Source organism: Peromyscus leucopus, chromosome 5 (genome assembly GCF_004664715.2).
Source record: "Peromyscus leucopus breed LL Stock chromosome 5, UCI_PerLeu_2.1, whole genome shotgun sequence".
Taxonomy (NCBI): Eukaryota; Metazoa; Chordata; class Mammalia; order Rodentia; family Cricetidae; genus Peromyscus; species Peromyscus leucopus.
Window position 1 is genome coordinate 30,118,382 of NC_051067.1, and position 17,240 is coordinate 30,135,621.

General features: G+C 44.9%; 1 protein-coding gene and 1 long non-coding RNA gene across 4 annotated transcripts in view; both read right to left on the reverse strand.

Moving 5' to 3' along the window:
• The window catches only part of Bphl (biphenyl hydrolase like), a 31,742-nt gene that overhangs the window by 7,107 nt on the left and 7,395 nt on the right, over positions 1 to 17,240 (reverse strand). For all 3 annotated transcript variants that reach the window (XM_028881410.2, XM_037205829.1, XM_037205830.1), the window contains exons 3-6: positions 16,487 to 16,653; positions 13,248 to 13,401; positions 6,171 to 6,302; positions 1,933 to 2,056 (exon numbers count right to left, since the gene is read on the reverse strand). In XM_028881410.2, coding sequence (XP_028737243.1) covers positions 1,933 to 2,056; positions 6,171 to 6,302; positions 13,248 to 13,401; positions 16,487 to 16,653 — 577 coding nt within the window. The remainder of the gene's footprint in view (positions 1 to 1,932; positions 2,057 to 6,170; positions 6,303 to 13,247; positions 13,402 to 16,486; positions 16,654 to 17,240) is intronic.
• Positions 13,408 to 16,480, reverse strand: LOC119088025. The gene is made up of 3 exons (XR_005091581.1): positions 15,966 to 16,480; positions 15,704 to 15,881; positions 13,408 to 15,230 (listed from the first exon to the last, which is right to left on the reverse strand). It is a non-coding gene; the product is annotated as an uncharacterized LOC119088025 (long non-coding RNA).

Below are 17,240 nucleotides of genomic sequence, written 5' to 3' on the forward strand. Positions count from 1 at the left end.
ATGTATTCTGTTGCTAGGAGATAGGTTTGGAACTGCATTCCTAGGCTAAACGTTCTTACAGACAGACGTTTAGTGAGCCTGGCTCCTTAAGGGAAGCCTCTGCATTTATCACGAGGGTCAGTGTGTAAAAACCAGTCATTTCTGAAGCAGAAGACAGTTAGCCAGGCCACCCAGCATGGCTGTGTCTTTATGACATTCATGAGACATTTGTGCTGTGGTGAAAAGTTCTCTTTGGGAAAATATACAACTTGTCATTTACTAACTAAATAGCTTAAAACACTGTTTGACATCGACCAGCCTTGAAATCTCATCTAAAAATGGAACTACTTTTCCAAAGTCTGTAGTGAAGCATAATTAGATATTTTATGTAAAATATCTTTAAAATACAAAATTCTACATGGAAATACCACATTGCATACTCTAAATGTATAAAAATTAAAATAAAACAGAGATTGAGATGAACAGAAAACATCTGGGAGATTAATAAGAAAATAAACTATTTGGATTTGTGCCACAACCATGGCTTAGTATTATTATAATTTTATAAAAGTCAAGTTTGAAAACGCCTTATTTACTCTGAACTTCTAGTTTACCCACAGTGTAATTTTAATCTAACTTCTACCTTCATTCTCCACTTACTTTACAATCTTCTCAAAGTGCTTCTTATTCCTGCTCATGTTCTCACATTTGTTTAACTCATGGCTGAACTGCTACAGAAGGAATATGTAGGGTGAAGAATGTCCTTTCAATGTAAAGAATTACACACACACACACACACACACACACACACACACTTCATATATAGGGAGATATATGGATTAATATGTAATTGTATTTTGCTGTGGAATAAGAAACACTCCCTCCCCTTACGTCCAAATCCCCAGAGAAGCCCACTGTTAAGAATCACTGAGAAGATTCACTCTCAGGCATTGGAGCTGCTGGGATACCAGCTTTCTCCACTGGGCTTCAGGGACTTTGAGGACAGGGACCTGAGCTAGGTGCTCAGTTTGCTAAGCAGTACTGGCCATCCACAGGCATCAAAATCAGGTACATGGAGGGAGTAAGTACATATTTAAGATGGATACGACTTGTAGAGCTCACAATATAATTTTAGTAACAAAAAGGCTTCAGAGTTAAATATAGAATATAACTATATCTATGTGGTGGCTAGCAAAGGACAATTTGCTTTCTTCATTTTGTTTTATGGGTGTTTTTTATTGTTATTGTTTTTAAATGAGCTAAAAATCCCAAGGTATATTGAATTGTTACCAATGGTGTTACAAATCTAACGTGTTTCTCTTGTTACAGAGCTCTGCTCTGGGATGATCCTTCTGTATGCTATGAATATGTATTGCTTTCATTGGTTAATAATAAAGCTGTTTGGCCTATAGCAAGGCAGGATAAAGTTAGGCAGGACAATCAAACAGGACTGGGATGAAGGAGGGTGGAATTGGAAGAGATTCCAGTGAGCTGCCTAGGAAGCAAGATGCAGAGGACAGGTAAAGCAGAGGACTGGTAAAGCCATGGGCTATGTGGCAACATATAGATGAACAGAAATGAGTTAATTGAAATGTAAGAGCTAGTTAATAATAAGCCTGAGCTATTGGCTGAGCATTTTGTAATTAATACAAGCTTTTGTATGTTCATTTGGGACTAGGAGGTCGGGACAGAAAAATTCCACCTCTGTTCACAAGCTCAGTGCCCAGGAACATATGGCCTCACTGTGCTCAAAGACATTTACCAGAGTCCCTCTGCTGAGGATCACCAGGACCTAGAGCTCGGATCCTCTGTGCCCAGTGACACTCTCTTTCCAAATGGGGAGCATGCATCCTGACCCCCACTTCTCTCACTTCCTTTCCTTCCTATGGCTTCTCTCACTTCCTCGGAGGCTTTGAGGTGACCAGGAGTTTCAGAGGCTGTGACGAGACTCACCGTGACCCTTTCACATGCTCGTGAAGGAAGTCAGCATGAAATCGTGGGACCAATGGGTCCTTCTCCCCGTGCACGATGAGGGTTGGGCACTGGACCAGGGGCAGCAAGTGCCGACAGATGTTACCTGAGGGACAAGAGCACAGGGAATCCCCTTAGCACAGTCTCTCTGCAGGGAAGAAGCAGAACTCTGCAGAGATACACTGCTAGATTTTGGTCCTCAGTGCTTCCCAAAGGCACCAAAGGTTTGGTCCCCAGAGAGGTGCCATTAGTAAGTGGTGAAAGCCTCAGGGTGTGGCCTTGTGAGACATCCTTATCATTGGGGACATGCACCTGAGGGGACTGTGGAAACCTAGCCTACTCTCTCTTCCCTTTTCACTCTCTGACTTGGGATGTGACCAGCTTGGCTCCACCAAGTGTAGACAAATTTCTAAATGGTCTTATTAAATAAAAAACACAAAGCCAAATATAGGGGTGAAAGCCTTAGAGATCAGGGAAATAGTGATAGCCACCAACCTTACCTCTCCAGTTCTGCAGCTACCAGAAGTAAGTTACTTCCTATCTACCCACGCCTTTATTGCCTTACTGTTCTGCCCTCTCATTGGCTCTTAGCCCACCTACCTCACTTCCTGTCTGTATAGACCTCCAGGTCTCTATGGTTGGTACTGGGATTAAAGGCGTGTATCACCACACTTGGCTGCTCCCTAGTGTGCCCTTGAACACACAGAGACCCTGCCTGCCATGTGATCAGATTAAGGGCGTGTGCTACCACTCACTGCCTAACTTCTATGTTTACTTAATGGCTTGCTATTTCCTCTAATCTCCAGGCAAACTTTATTTATTAACATACAAATAAAATAGCAGCACATTTCCCCTTTTTGTCTAATAAAAATAAAAAATAAAACAATTATAACTATATAAGAAAAATATATACAATAAGTACAATAACTATATACAATATATATAAGCAATAAATACATCAACAATGTCTAGTCCATTTGCATTTGACAAATTCAGAGAAAATATTCCATTATCTATCCTATTTTGGTAAGTCTAAACTGTACCTAATTTACTTTCTATCCTATCTTATATTACCAACAGAAAACTATCCTATGATGTCTTTCAACCAAGTGCTCCAGTACCTTGCCACAGATGCAAAACAACGAGAGCGCTTGCTTTCTCATGACTGGGAACCTCTGGAACTCAAGTCAAGGTAAGCCTTTTCAGGGGTTTGGAAATCCGCTGACACATGTGTCCCTTTGCATCGTGGCTTCCCTGTCAGTGGAAGCTAGATCGATCTGGGGGTCCTTCCAGTTTTAACATTCTCAGTCTTCCCTCTTCTATTTCTGTGCTCTCTTGCCTGTGGTGACGCTCTACTAGTAAATAAACAGCTTTTCCTGATTTAAATTCATTATTCATGTAAACTGGTAGAAAAATCAAATAAGCAAACGGGGAAAAAAAAACCCGCAAATCTTATATTACAAAGAGGCAGCCTGTCAGCCATGTTGATGATGCCTGACATTTGAAAACTCCTTTGAGGTTGTGTCTCAATGACTGAAGGCCTAGCCAGTCCTCAGGATGCAGGGACTTCACCATGAAGTTATCCTGCACATGGGACAGAAGTTACTCTTCAGTGCTTATGCTTTAGGGACACCCCGAGTACCACACCTTGGTGGCTCCTAGCCAGGTAGAGCTTTGGTCTCAAACAGCAATAATCACAGTTGCCTGTGGCTATTATGAGGTTACACATACGGTCAGCAGTATTGAAGGTTCCGGTATCCATGCTACTAGCTCCTTCCTCCACTGCCCTCCCCTCTCTGCCTGTTCCAAAAGGATGGTGCTATGTAACTGAGCTGGCTGAGATTCAGTGCGTGGGGCAAGACACCAAGCCCCTGCCCTTCTTTCCAGCTGGTGATTGCTCTCCACAAAGGGAGAGTGACCCATTGACCGGGAAGCACTGCTTTGAGCAGTACATACCTGCCAGCTGTATGGGTGATGCTGATGAAAGTCAGCTCTACAATTGCCTGCTGTATATGGTAATGCAGGATATGGAAATGCTTACAGCACTTGCATTTTTTTCTTTTTTAATTTTGAGACAGGATCTCGCTGTGTATTGCTGGCTGGACTGGAACTTACTATGTAGACGAGGCTGGCCTCAAACTCACAGATTCATCTGTCTCCGCCTCCCAAGTGCTGTGATTAAAGGCACAGGTCACCATGCCAAGCTAGCTCTTACATTTTTTTTTTTTTTTTTTTGGTTTTTCGAGATAGGGTTTCTCTGTGTAGCTTTGCGCCTTTCCTGGAGCTCACTTGGTAGCCCAGACTGGCCTCGAACTCACAGAGATCCACCTGGCTCTGCCTCCCGAGTGCTGGGATTAAAGGCGTGCGCCACCAACGCCCGGCTAGCTCTTACATTTTAACTCATTTGACATTGACAAACATTTGTAATTTAGGTGCTTTTTTAAAAATCACAGTAGTAGCATTTTCATAATAACTGTCCACAGCACCCTACGATAGCTGAATATATATTACTTCACTTAATCTCCTCAAAAATTAATGAGGTATGTATTAGTATACTCTCCAGAAATCAAGTCACTGCTCAAAGCCATTCTGACAGCAAGCCAAGACCTTAATTCCAGGCCCTGATGACTCCACGGCTGTGCAATCACCCATGCTGGACCAAGTGTCTGTAAACCTGAGCACACAGCCATGAACAAAAGACTCCTGTCAGATCAATAAGTACAGAAGGGAGATGAACTACTAGTCCTGCTCTAAGATGATTTCCACACTGGGTGCTCTGTGTTAGGATGTGCTTCTGAACTGCCAGTGTAACACTATTTCCATCTCTTCATGGCCTGCTCCCAGAAAGCACCAGACTACACTTCTCAGTGTGCTCGCTTTCATGGAGAACTGACTCATTGGTTTAATGGCATTTTTTTCTGTTGTTTTAAGATGCAAAGAAACACATTTTTAGGACTCATTACTATGGGTGAAAAATTGCATTTCAACAGGCTCATTATAAGGCATGGATTTGCTCCTTTGAACTTAAACCAGACACATAGCATTTCCAAAGTCCCTTTCTTTGCAAAAGCTTTGACGTTACAGATGATTCATGCTGGAAAGGATTACCTAATAGATCAACTGTCCCTTCAGATACAAGCATTCTGTAACAATGTCTCCAACATTCAATCTCAGCTACTCTATTTTTGTAGCAATTACAAAACTTAAAAGGAGAGAGGGGAAACATCGATCCCAAGCAGCTTGCTACAGTTTGGATCTTAATGTTCCCCCAGGTTCTCATGTTAGAGTTTGTTTCCCAGCATGAAGCAGGAGAGAGTGGTGGGACCTTTAAGAGGTGGGGCCTAGTGAAAGATCATGGGAAATGGGGGTTGTGTCTTTGGAGGAGAGGTGGACTCCAGTCTATTCCTCATTTTCCTTTTGCCCATGAGGTAAATGGCTTTGCCTTGCCAAGCTCTCCTACCATGATGCATTGCACCACCTAGCTTTAAAGGCAGTGGGTCTCCCTAGTTATGGACTAGAACCCCCAGAACTAAGTCACAATACACCTTTCCTCTTAGCTGATTATCTCAGGTGTTTGTCACAGTGCCAGAAAGCTGACTAAACACATAGCTATATAAAAATAAACTTTGAATTCTGCTTAAAGATGTTAATTCTTACTGGGAATCTTATTCGTTTTTTAAGATAAACAAAAGGAGGTTCTTGTTCACAGCTAAGGTTATGTATTACTTGGCTCTGAAGTTGAAAAGAGAATTCAACAGTCTTTCCCCCTCTCTGGCTCTGCTGGGGCTGAAGAACATGGCAGAGACTTCCTGCTGCTTTGTTCTAGAAGTAAGATGAGGAGAGGGTGGGCCCATCCAGACAGAAAAAAAAAATGTCTGTAGGTGGCTCTCCTTCTAATGACCTGTTCTTCAATTAGAAAGTAGAAACAGGTTTCTGAAGTACAGATTTGTGCTGCCACATATGTGAAGGACTGAAGACAATGGACAGACAGCTGTTAAAGCCTCAACATGAACCTTTAGTCACATGGTCCTGTCTGGCATTTACACTTATTACACAAGGGCTCGTTTTATTGTACAAAAAAACCTCTGTCTCTGTTCACACATTAACAGTGTGAGGATAATGGGTGTGCTTGTTCATTATGGAGGAATGCTGGGAAATCAAGGGAGGAACTCAAGTACCCCCTGCAATTAGCAAAGGGACCATCAGTTCATGCAACTTACCGTCTGGCAGATGTTTAAACTGGTTTATGCCATCCACCCACTTCTCACAGGTTTTGGCAAAGTAGTCATATCCGTATAGGGCTTCCAGAGGTTTCCTTGTCTTCTCACTCCATTTAGAAACATCTCGGATACCTGAAAAACAGAGGGGTTGACAAGGATGAGTCTGGTCTCAGACTAAGATATTATCAGGCTAAGGTATTACTTCAAGTAACCCAAGCCAGGCCACCTCCGGGCCTCATGCTCACTGTCCCACCTGCTGGGAAGACTTTTCCCAGTACCCTCGTGGCTCACTCACATCATCTAAGTCTCTGCTCAGATGTTAGAGAGCCCCCCCCCCCCCCCCGCATGCTCTCTATGACTTTCCTGCTCTACTCAGCACTTGTCACTGTTTTTGAAGGCCTTCTGCCTTGTGCTTGATTGTCCATCTTTCCCTTAGGGAATGTGTGCCCAGTGCAAACATTTTTGGTTTATGCCTTGCTACACATCAGACTCTAGACTGGGCTTCCCACAAGCACACAAGCATAACATGATAACTCATTAGTGACTGAATGAAATCAGACCTGAGTTGAACACTGTCTGCTAAAAGATATTAACATAAAAGGAAAACATTTCTCTATTTGGTGTCTCCAGTGGAAGAATGACATTATAGTTATCCCTCGGTTCCTAAAGTGTTGTATAACAGTTTTCTCTAATACTGAAACATTCTGTCTTGCAGAAAGTTCCTTAAGCAGGAAGGTAAACAACTCAAAATAGCTTCAGGAAGTCCCTGAAACTGACCAGATTCACTAGGTCCCTCCCTGCCAGAATAAGCGATAAAAGCCGAGAGTCCTCTTCGGACTAGAGAAAGCTGAGCTGCAAAGACGATTCTCAGAGGAGAAAAGCTGCAAAGAAGACTCTGAGATCAGACCTGCTGCCTGGAAGGAGCAGAGGCTAGCTGAACTGCCTAGAAGAGATTTAGACCAACTGAGGCACCTGGAAAGGACATTCTCCAACCTGATGAGTCACCTGTGGGCTAGCAGTTTACTCCGGGTTCCCAGCTTTGTGAGCTGTCACCAATACTGGAGTGGGCTTTGGTGATATAGCTGTCTTTGAGTCATTAATGCTCTTTGCAAGTAACCCCAATAAAACTCACAGTTGACAAAGTTGGACTTTAGTGGTATCCATACTTTGGTCTGTCATGAATCCCTCTCTGGGGTGAGTAGACATGCGCATTGCATCTCCCCAGAAAACACAAAGGGGGGCTGTTCTTACGAACCCCTGTGAACTTCAAATTGTGGATTCTCCAGCCCATTATGCAAAATTGCAGAGAATGTGCACAGAACTGACATAGGAACTCCCAAATACTTAAATCAATCTCTACATTATTTTACTTTAACTCGTGTAATTTAAATATTGTATAAGTAGTATACTATATTGTTTAGGGAAATCGTGACCAAACAAGTCTGTATATGTTCAATGCAGAGGTAATTACTTTTCAAATACTTGTGGCCATGGTTGATTGACCCACAGATGCAGATATAAAGGACCAGCTACTTAGAAAAGTTTTTCTGGTCCATGAGAAACAAGCAAATGATGCAACAGATTGAAGGAAAATTAATGGACAGCTGTTAAATCCTCAACATGAACCTTTACTCATATGGTCCTGTTTGGCATTTACACATTTACATAAGGGCTCTGTTGAAGAAAAAGTGTGTTGAGCTAACTACTAAGTCTAAACTATATTATAAATGATTAATTGGAAGGAAAAATAATAGATAACTTCTACCTTTAAAATAATGCAGCCAATGTGATTTACTCAGCCTGATCTTTCCTGTACTTCCTTAAGCACTATGGTTAAGATCCCGGTGCTCCTGAACATATTAAATGCTGCATATGAAAGCCTTTAGCACAGGCATTGCTAAAGGACACCCCAGAAAGGTCAGGTGACAGCAGTAACTCACAATGACATCAGATGTAACTGTAGGGTGCTCACAGTGCTCGGCACCTGGCATGCTCTCAAGGTGCACTCGATGAATGGAAGTACTCCAGTGGAGGAATCCTTGTGATTTCCAGCCTTACTGCCTTCTGAAGAAGACGCCTGCCTCTGCCTCTGCCTCTGCCTCTGCCTCTGCCTCTGCCTCTGCCTCTGCCTCTGCCTCTGCCTCTGCCTCTGCCTCTGCCTCTGCCTGAGATTGGCCTAGATACCCAGAGGGAAGCCAGGGGGACTTGACTGTGGAGACTAGAAGGGTTGAGTGGCTTGGGAAAAGACTTCAGAGAAGGTTATGGTGAGGTTGGTTAAAAAATAAAGAGGGGGTGGATTTCAGAATGGAAAGGTGAGCTGGGAGAGTGGGAAAGGGAAAGAATAAGATGTGAAGAAAGCCTGGGGGAGGGAGTTCAGTGGCAAAATAAATGCATGTATGAGGCTCTGTGTTTAATTCCTAGTACCTCTCCTAGCTCCCAAATATAATAATAATAACTTTAAAAACTGCTCGTGAATACTTACACTCAGGGCTGTCTGGCAGACCACATCCTGTGAAGGGCCATCTTTCAGTAGAACAAGCCCATCTTTCATAAAATACTTTTAAAAAATTCTTTCCTGGAGCCTGGAGAGATGGCTTAGTGGTTAAGAGCACGGGTTGCTCTTCCAGAGGTCCCAAGTTCTATTCCCAGCACCCACATAGCAACTTACACACACCCGTAATTCCAGTTCCAGGGAATACGATGCCTCTGGATGCAAAACACTTACACACATAAAATTAAAAAGAAAAATGTGTGTGTGTATGTGTGTATGTGTGTGTGTGTGTGTGTGTGTGTGTGTGTCTGTGGACACATGCATATGATGACCAGAGGACAGCATCATGTCATTCCTCTCAGGCATTGTCTGCCTTGTTTGAGACAGGCTCACAGATGGGGCTAGGCTGGCTGGTTAGGGGTCCTGTCTCTGCTTGTCCAGAACGAAGCATGTGCTGCTGCACTCGGCCTTTGGCATGGGTGCTAGGGCTAGGAGTCAGGGCCTCATGCTTTCGTGCCAAGTCCCTTACCAGCTGAGCTTTCTCCCCAGACCCATGAAACATAGTTCTCGTGCTTCAACAGAGTCACAGTAACTAGTGAATATGTTTGAGTGAGTCCAGAAGAGAGAAAGCACACCCTGACAACAGAGTCAGGCAGCCAGCAGCAAGGGGGAGCCAAGGCCAATCTGAGTCCATGCTCACTGTTGCCATACCAGAGTGACAAGCTGTCACTCATCATGTGGTCCCTGCATCCAGCGGTCAGCAGTTTCCTGGAGATGATAGGGGGGTCTCTAGAAACAGGAGGTAAACTAGTTGTCCACAGGTAAAGGGATGCACAAAGTAACTGGCAGACTTGCCCGAAGTACCTGTGAATACAATCCAGCGGTGGAGACCAGGGCACCACAGCCACAGCAGCACCATGAGAGAATCTTAGCAGTGTAATGAAGAGAAAGAACAAGCCAGGGACGGCAGTGCATGCAAGAAGTCATGGTGGTGTGGCCCGATGACAAATCTGTTGCTTGGGAGCATAAGCCTATGTAACAAAGTACAAGGAGGGTCAGAGCTCTGGGGAGGCAGGGTGAGCTGGGACAAAGCTCACAAAGAGAGTAAGGGTGTCCACAGAATCAATCCTGGCCTCCAGCAGACCCACAACTAACATAGTTCACTTATGACAGAAGGGTTAAATTATAATGACAAAATACCAAAAAAAGATAATAATAATAATAATAATAATAAAAGCTTTAAAAATCAATTAGGAAAAACAAATTCCTTGTGATGTGAAGGCCAAGAGCTTCCGAGAACCCAGTTGGCTGGTGCCCAGCCATGCTCCTGCTGAAGCACAGGTCCTGCTGTGGAACAGCATGAGGCCCCTTTAATGGATTAATTTATGTAGAGTTTTGGAATCGAAGGTGTCTATGGGAATGTCGGCTCTGTGGCAAGCCTTCAGGATCCCAGAGGAAAGAGCACAAGGTCTCAGGGCAGGAAACCCAGCTTCTACTAGGGAAAGCCAGAGGTCTTCCAAGCAATGGTTGGGAGCATAGGTTTGCAAGTCAAAATGATGATGTAGGAGTCCTAGACTTACTGCTGTGTGAAACTGGGCAACTTACTTAACCTTACAGTGCTAATTCTCTAATCAGAAAATATGAATTATATTAACACTATAGAATAAGGAGTAAGTAATTACACAGAATTTGCAGATAATAGTGCCTGGCATATAACATGTACTCAAAAAGATTCTTTGCATTTATTTATTAACTTCTGTTAATTTATTTAAAGAGGAAGCCGTTTTTGTCCCAAAGCATAATCACTACCCAAAATTAGTAATTATGCTTCATAGTCAAGTGCCCAGAATAACCAATTGAATCAAAATGTTTGCTGATTCACAACAGAATTTGGATCCCAAAAGCAACTGACATATCCCCCTACTTCCCTTTAGAGCATACAATCCATGCTAAACCCTAGAATCGCAAAGAAAACTTACTAATTAAGAGTTAATTCAGTATGCATAAGTCTGCTAAGTGCCTGTTTCCACCAATATAAACTTGGACAATGTGGTGATTTGAATGAGAATGAACCTAAAAGCTTATATATTTGAATACATGACCTCCAATTAGTAGAACTGTTTAGGAAAGATTAGGAGGTATGTCACTGGAGGTGGGCTTTGGGGTTTCAAAAGTGTATACCATCCCTAGTTAACTTTCTCTGCCTCCTTCTTCTGGACCAGATGTGAGCCCTCATCTATTGCTCCAGCATTATGCCTGGCTGCCTGCTCCTCACCATGATGGTTATATTAGATATATTAGAAAAGAATAAACATCTCAAATCCATAATCAAGATTTTTACTTTGAGATTGGAGGACATAAAGCAAATCAGAATCCAAGGCAAGCAGAAGGAGACAGAAATGATGGAAGCAGAAAGCAAAGCCAAGTCGGCACTAGAAGCTGCTGCTTTGAAAAGATCAGTGACTGTCCAGGCAAAGGTGACACAGATAACCAGGGTGTCCGGGGGAGGTATTTCTACAGACCGCGCAAACTCAGCATGTGACTCAAACGTCTAGACAGTCAGGGAGTGCTACGGACAAGTCAAAAGTATCCACCGTCTTCAACAATATCATACTTGCTATGGTGAGAACCACCCAGCAGGGAGGACCAGAAGGACCACACAGCCACCAAAGGAGTGAGAACACAGACGTCTATTTTAATAGAGCTGTGAGGCGGGATACAGCATGGCGAGGAGGAACCACAGGGAAAGGGGCCAGTGTTTTGGAGGAAGAATCATGTGTACCTGTTCAAGCAGAGAGGAAGGGCCCGGTAAGGGAAGTCAAGGATTTACGAGAAGTGAAGGCATCTGGTGCCCGAGGCAGCAGGACCTCGTGGATGGCGACAGTGGAACACCCTGCCAAGGCAGACTCTGAGCCACACGGGAGGATGGTGGGGATGAGAGGAGGTCAGACTAGGATTGGTTTCTCCGTCATCCGTCGCTTAAGAATTTTGAATTGCTGGAGAAACGGGAAGCTCGCAGAGAACTCAGATTCTAGAACAGGATGTGGCCTCTAAGTAGCTCACAACGTGAACGGCTGAGCACCTGGAGGAGACTTAGCATGTGCAGGGCTCTGCCAACTTCTGCCAGGGCTAGAGAGTAAATATTTCAGGCTCTGAAGGCCGAAAGGCCCACCAAAGACATACTGTGGACACAGCTGTGGCGAGAAAATGCTAGACCGACTGGGAGTAAGCTGATCCTGTTAGGCCATCTATGGTTTAGTAAAGACACAAAAGGCTTCTGGTGAGAAAGGGAGGTTTGTGATGGGCCCAGGTGGCAGGTAGAAGTGGTGGGAAACCCAGGCAGCTTCTCTTTTGTCCCAATGGCTCCCCTTAATCCCTGGGGTACCTCTCTTTCCTTCTGAGAGCTTGATCCTCCCAATTCAGAAAGCTTGCTAGAGGCTAAACCATGCCAGGGCTGAGTGCCAAGTCACTGCAACCCTTCCAGATACTCTGGCTGTGGGTGCAGGCCAGAGAGCAGCACTGGGAGATGAGAAATGAGGGAGAGTGAGGATCAGACCAAACTACGTTTGGTCTCTAGTTCATGAACTAACTTCTCATCAGGGCTTCAACTTTACAAAGGCAAGTGGCGGGGCTGGAGAGATGGCTCAGAGGTTAAGAGCACTGGCTGTTCTTGCAGAGGTCCTGAGTTCAATTCCCAGCAACCACATGGTGGCTCACAACCATCTGTAATGAGATCTGACTCCCTCTTCCGGCATGTAAATAATAAATCTTTAAAAAAAAAAGCAAGTGGCAGGCCAGAGTTGAACCCCAGGCTGAAGGTCACCAGCGCCTCTCTTGTGCCCCTAAAAACCTCAAGGAGAGGCCTAAAGGAGACTTCAGACAAGAAAACTGCACAGATGATTGTAACAAAAATGCAGGTTAATTGTTCAGCCCAGTGCTTCCTTTAATACTCATTATATTCATGTATTCATTCATTCAGATTCTTTTTTTCTGAGACAAGGTTTCTCTGTGTAGCTTTGGAGCCTGTCCTAGAACTCACTCTGTAGACCAGGCTGGCCTCAAACTCACAGAGATCCTCCTGCCTCTGCCTCTCAAGTGCTGGGATTAAAGGCATGCGCCACGATCGCCTGGCCTCATTCACAATTTTTATTTTGAGACAAGGCCCTGCTTCATTGCCCATGCTAGCTTCAGACTCAGAGTTCTCCAGCCTTAACCTCCCAAGCAGCTGATGTTTCAGGCATGCGCCACTGCAACTGGCTTTCACATTATTTTAAAGGAGGCTGAGTAACACTTCACAGGGCCGCCTCCTTCCTTCAAGCTCTCTACCCGTGGTAGTGAACGTAAACACTGCTTTCCCAGAGCCTTGGCCTGAGTCATCCAAGTTTCACTTCTGGAAATAGAAAGCTATCCATTTCTAGGTTGCTTAAATTATATGGCTTTCCTGAAAACTCATTCTCCTTTTGACCTTAGAGCTGAGAACCACAAGTGGATGAGATATGACTTGTCAGCCGACACCTATCAACACGAGAGATGAGGAGGGAGCAAGGAGGATCGTCATGACAACGTCTGTGACTGGCAGAACTTACCCTGGTAAATCCTGACGTCTTCCTCAGTGACATAGGCATTGGCTCCCCAGATCACCATCTTGCGGACGTAAGATGGGTACTTCGCAGCAGCAACGAGTGCCGTGATGCCCCCGTCACTCCAGCCCAGGAGGGAGACCTGCTTGAACTGCAGCGCCTGTGGGCAACACAGCAGAAGGCTTGGCATAGTCAGTGTTCGCCTGTGGCCAGCACAGCAGGACACACGACACAGTCACCACTCCACTCTCTTTAAAGAACCTGGGTGGTGTCAAGCCGAGTCCTGCAAGTCCGCTGCTTGGAGACCTGGTGTCAATTAGCATTGCCACAATGTAACTGTCATAAAAACTCCAGTATACAGTATTATTTTGACCTATGCAGGAAGCATATTTTTGGGTCGAATAAAATGTCAAAGTACAGAATCAGCAGAAATCCGCTGTCTTTGGGTAGGGCAAGCACTGTGTGTTGCATATACCCGAGCAAGGCTCCGAGGCAATTCTGTAGATTGGAGAGGAGCACAAGATAAAATGCAGCAGGGTATCTGGTGAAGCCACAGCTGTGACTGTGGGAGGAGCTGGCTAGAGAGACGAGAGGGAGCATGGAGTCGTGGCAAAGCTGTGTCCGTCCTTGGGTGAAGCAACCAGGCCCCTGGAAATGTGCTCAGTAGAGAAAGCTAACAAAGCATACGGAAGAGGCTTCTACAAGTAAAAGATTAAAGGTAAGAAACTAACATGTTAGTCAGGATAATTGCTGGTGGGATCACATGTGCGTGCACATACTCCGGATAATCATTGACATTAATATGCAGAATGAGGATACATTCTCTATAGCCTAGCACACTACCTCCTGGATTCATTTACCAGGAGACATACCCAGGATATACACAACACTGCTCATAATCACAAAAGTGACTAATGTCCCTGAGCAACTTCTAGCAAAAAGTAGCTTAAAATTAAGTTAATCATTTGCCACTAGAGGATGCATGGAATAAGACAGTGCATGCATCCAGTGAAATACAGCAGCTCTCTTGTACCTGCTAGGGTTACATTCCAAGACCCTACCTCACCACAGATGCCTTGTAACATAGATGGTACCGAGAGCTACACACGTACGTGAAGTATAGAGTGGATGTGCTGGAGAGACGATGTCTTACAGTCTGGGCAGGATGGAGACAGGATGGTTGGGCAGCATCACACTTCACTGTACTACTCAGAATGGCATGGGATTTAAAACTCACGACAGGGTGCTACAGATAACATTAATGAACTTGCACTTCAGAAAGACAGAGGAAATATTTTGAAAGTTTTTCTCATGAGGAAATGATAAATGTTGGGGACTGTTGGCAAAGTGTTTGCAGCACAAGTATGAGGGTTGGAGTTTTCTCCCAGGACCCCCAAAAGCCAGACACAGTGGCTCCCTGGGGCTTGTTGGCCAGCCAGCCTAACCTACTTGGTGACCTTCAGGCCTTAATTTAAATTATAAAACATTACAAATTATGAATTGTTTCTGGAATTTTCCACTTACTATTTCCGGGCCACAATTGACCACGGGTAACTGAAACCACAGAGAACGAGACCGTGGAGAGGGGACAGTGGCAGCAGATGTACGTTCATCGGGAAGGAAGCAGCATCAACTCGACACGCAGTCAAGAGCAGCAAACTGGACGACTGTAAGGTATGGTATGGTGCCACAGTATCACACACCTGTAATCCCAGCTCTCAGGAGGTAGAGGCTACCCTGCTACACAGTGAGTTTGAGGCTAGACCAGGGATACACAGCAAGATGCTGCCTCAAAAAAAAAAATCAAAATAACCAAACAAAATACCATGTTTACTTAAAAGCACTGACTCCTCACCTGGACCTACAAGGTAACTGGATAAAAGCTGGACTTCATCATCTTCATTTTGTATCTTCTTTAACTTTGGGTTGGATTCCTGCTCAACTCTGCATGAAGGCATGTTGGGCACTCAAGGAGCATCTGTCTAAAGGCTGGTGGTACATAACCAAATTAAGCAGTCTTAACCCCTGTACCGGGTAGCTTGATGTCAACTTGATACAAAGGCAGAGTCATTAGAGAGAAGGGAGCCTCAATTAAGAAAATGCCTCGGTAAGATCAGGCTGTAGGCAACCCTGTAGAGCAATTTCTTAATTAGTGATTGATGGGGAGGGCCCAGCCCATTGTGGGTGGGATGAATCCTGGGCTGGTGGTCTCTAAGAAAGCAGATGGGTTCTATAAGAAAGCAGGGTGAGCAAGCCATGAGGAGCAAGCCAGTAAGCAGCACTCCTCCATGGCCTCTGCCTCAGCTCCTGCCTCCATGTTCCTCCCCTGCTTGAGTTCCTGTCCTGGCTTCCTTTGATGATGAACTGAGATGTGGTGTTTCATCACAGCAATGATTACCTTAACTAAAACAACCCTCTTCAAGGCTGAAGGGATAAACATAAGAGCAGTGGTGACATCTTACTGTTGCCTTTTATAGTGTCCTGTTCCAGACCCACATTGTCCTAAACTTGAAGTCAGCTTGGATTCCAGGAACAGCAGAGCCTTACAGACAGATCACCCCATGAGATGACATTCATGCATTGTCATGACTTCTTCAGGCCACCTTGCAGACCCAGGACTGAGATGACATCGGACCACACCTTGAACAAGACCATTTAGTTATGCACACTTCTTGCCTTCTCTCCAGTTCTTGCTCTCCGTAAACCTAAAGCTCATGTCAGTACCTGGAAGATGGGCTGAAAGACTTTCCACCTCCTCGAAAGGGCAGTTTTGTTCAAATGCATTCCTGCCTCTTCACCACCACCTCTTGCTGCTTTCTTCGGGATGAGCGCCTACGCCTGGTACATGGGAAGCCGTGGAGCTGGGCCTCTGTCTTCAGACTCCAGTGACATCAATATAAAACTGTATTTTGCTGTGTGCAGTGCTGTAGTCCTGCAATCCTAGCATGCCAGAGTCTCAAGCAGAAAGATCTCATGGCCTGCTTAGACTATACAATAAAAAATGAAGTAACACAAAGCAAAACTAAAACTGTGTATGCCATGAGACTAGCCAGAAAGGCAGAGCCTGGGTGTCTTGGCACCCTCGTTAGACAGCTGGGCTCTGTGTCTACTTGGCCCTTTCGATCTTGCTTACATACGACTTACATTAGGTATTACCTTTGTAGAAAGAAGGAACAGCAGGGATTAGAATAAACGAAGGTGGGTCCAGTCACCCTCCCTCACTCCAGCAGTTCTTTGGGTCTCACCTTCATCAAGTCAATAGCATCCTTTGCATCCCTTTCAAAAAAGTCCCGTGGGAAGTCTCGATCTGGGGGTCTGGACTGTCCATATCCTCGAGGGTCCCAGGCCACCACTGTGAAGCGCTTCTTATTTAGGCTCTGAAGCTGTGGTGCAAAGTCCGTGCTTCCACTTCCTAAAAACAGCCACGGGGTTACATTCTGAATGTTCTCAGTCTAGCCAACATACCAGAGCGAAACGGAAGCAGTACCAATCTCAAAACACGGTTCTTGTTTCTCAGTGAGCCAGGGAAAGGTGTCTTGCAAGGGCCGCCTGCGTCCACCCAGAGGCAGATTTCCATTCTTGATGGAGTTAGGCCCTGCCTCTGGTCTCCCCCTAGTGGTGATTTTGAGGAAGCGAGGCTCAGGACCAGTATTTTTGTGGCTCTTTTGACAGCCTTTCTGTTAGTTCTCTCCTACCCACCCACTGAAAGAATTAACTAAACTATATGGAAATGAACTTTCATTTGATACTTTCTGGGCATCCTCTCTCTCTTTTCTCTAAAGAAAGATGACTTAGAAATGATGGAGAGCCGGGTGTGGTGGCGCACGCCTTTAATCCCAGCACTCGGGAGGCAGAGGCAAGCGGATCTCTGTGAGTTCGAGGCCAGCCTGGGCTACCAAGTGAGCTCCAGGAAAGACACAAAGCTACACAGAGAAACCCTGTCTCGAAAAAAAAAAAAAAGCTGGATGGTTGGGCTGGAGAGATGGCTCAAAGGTTAAG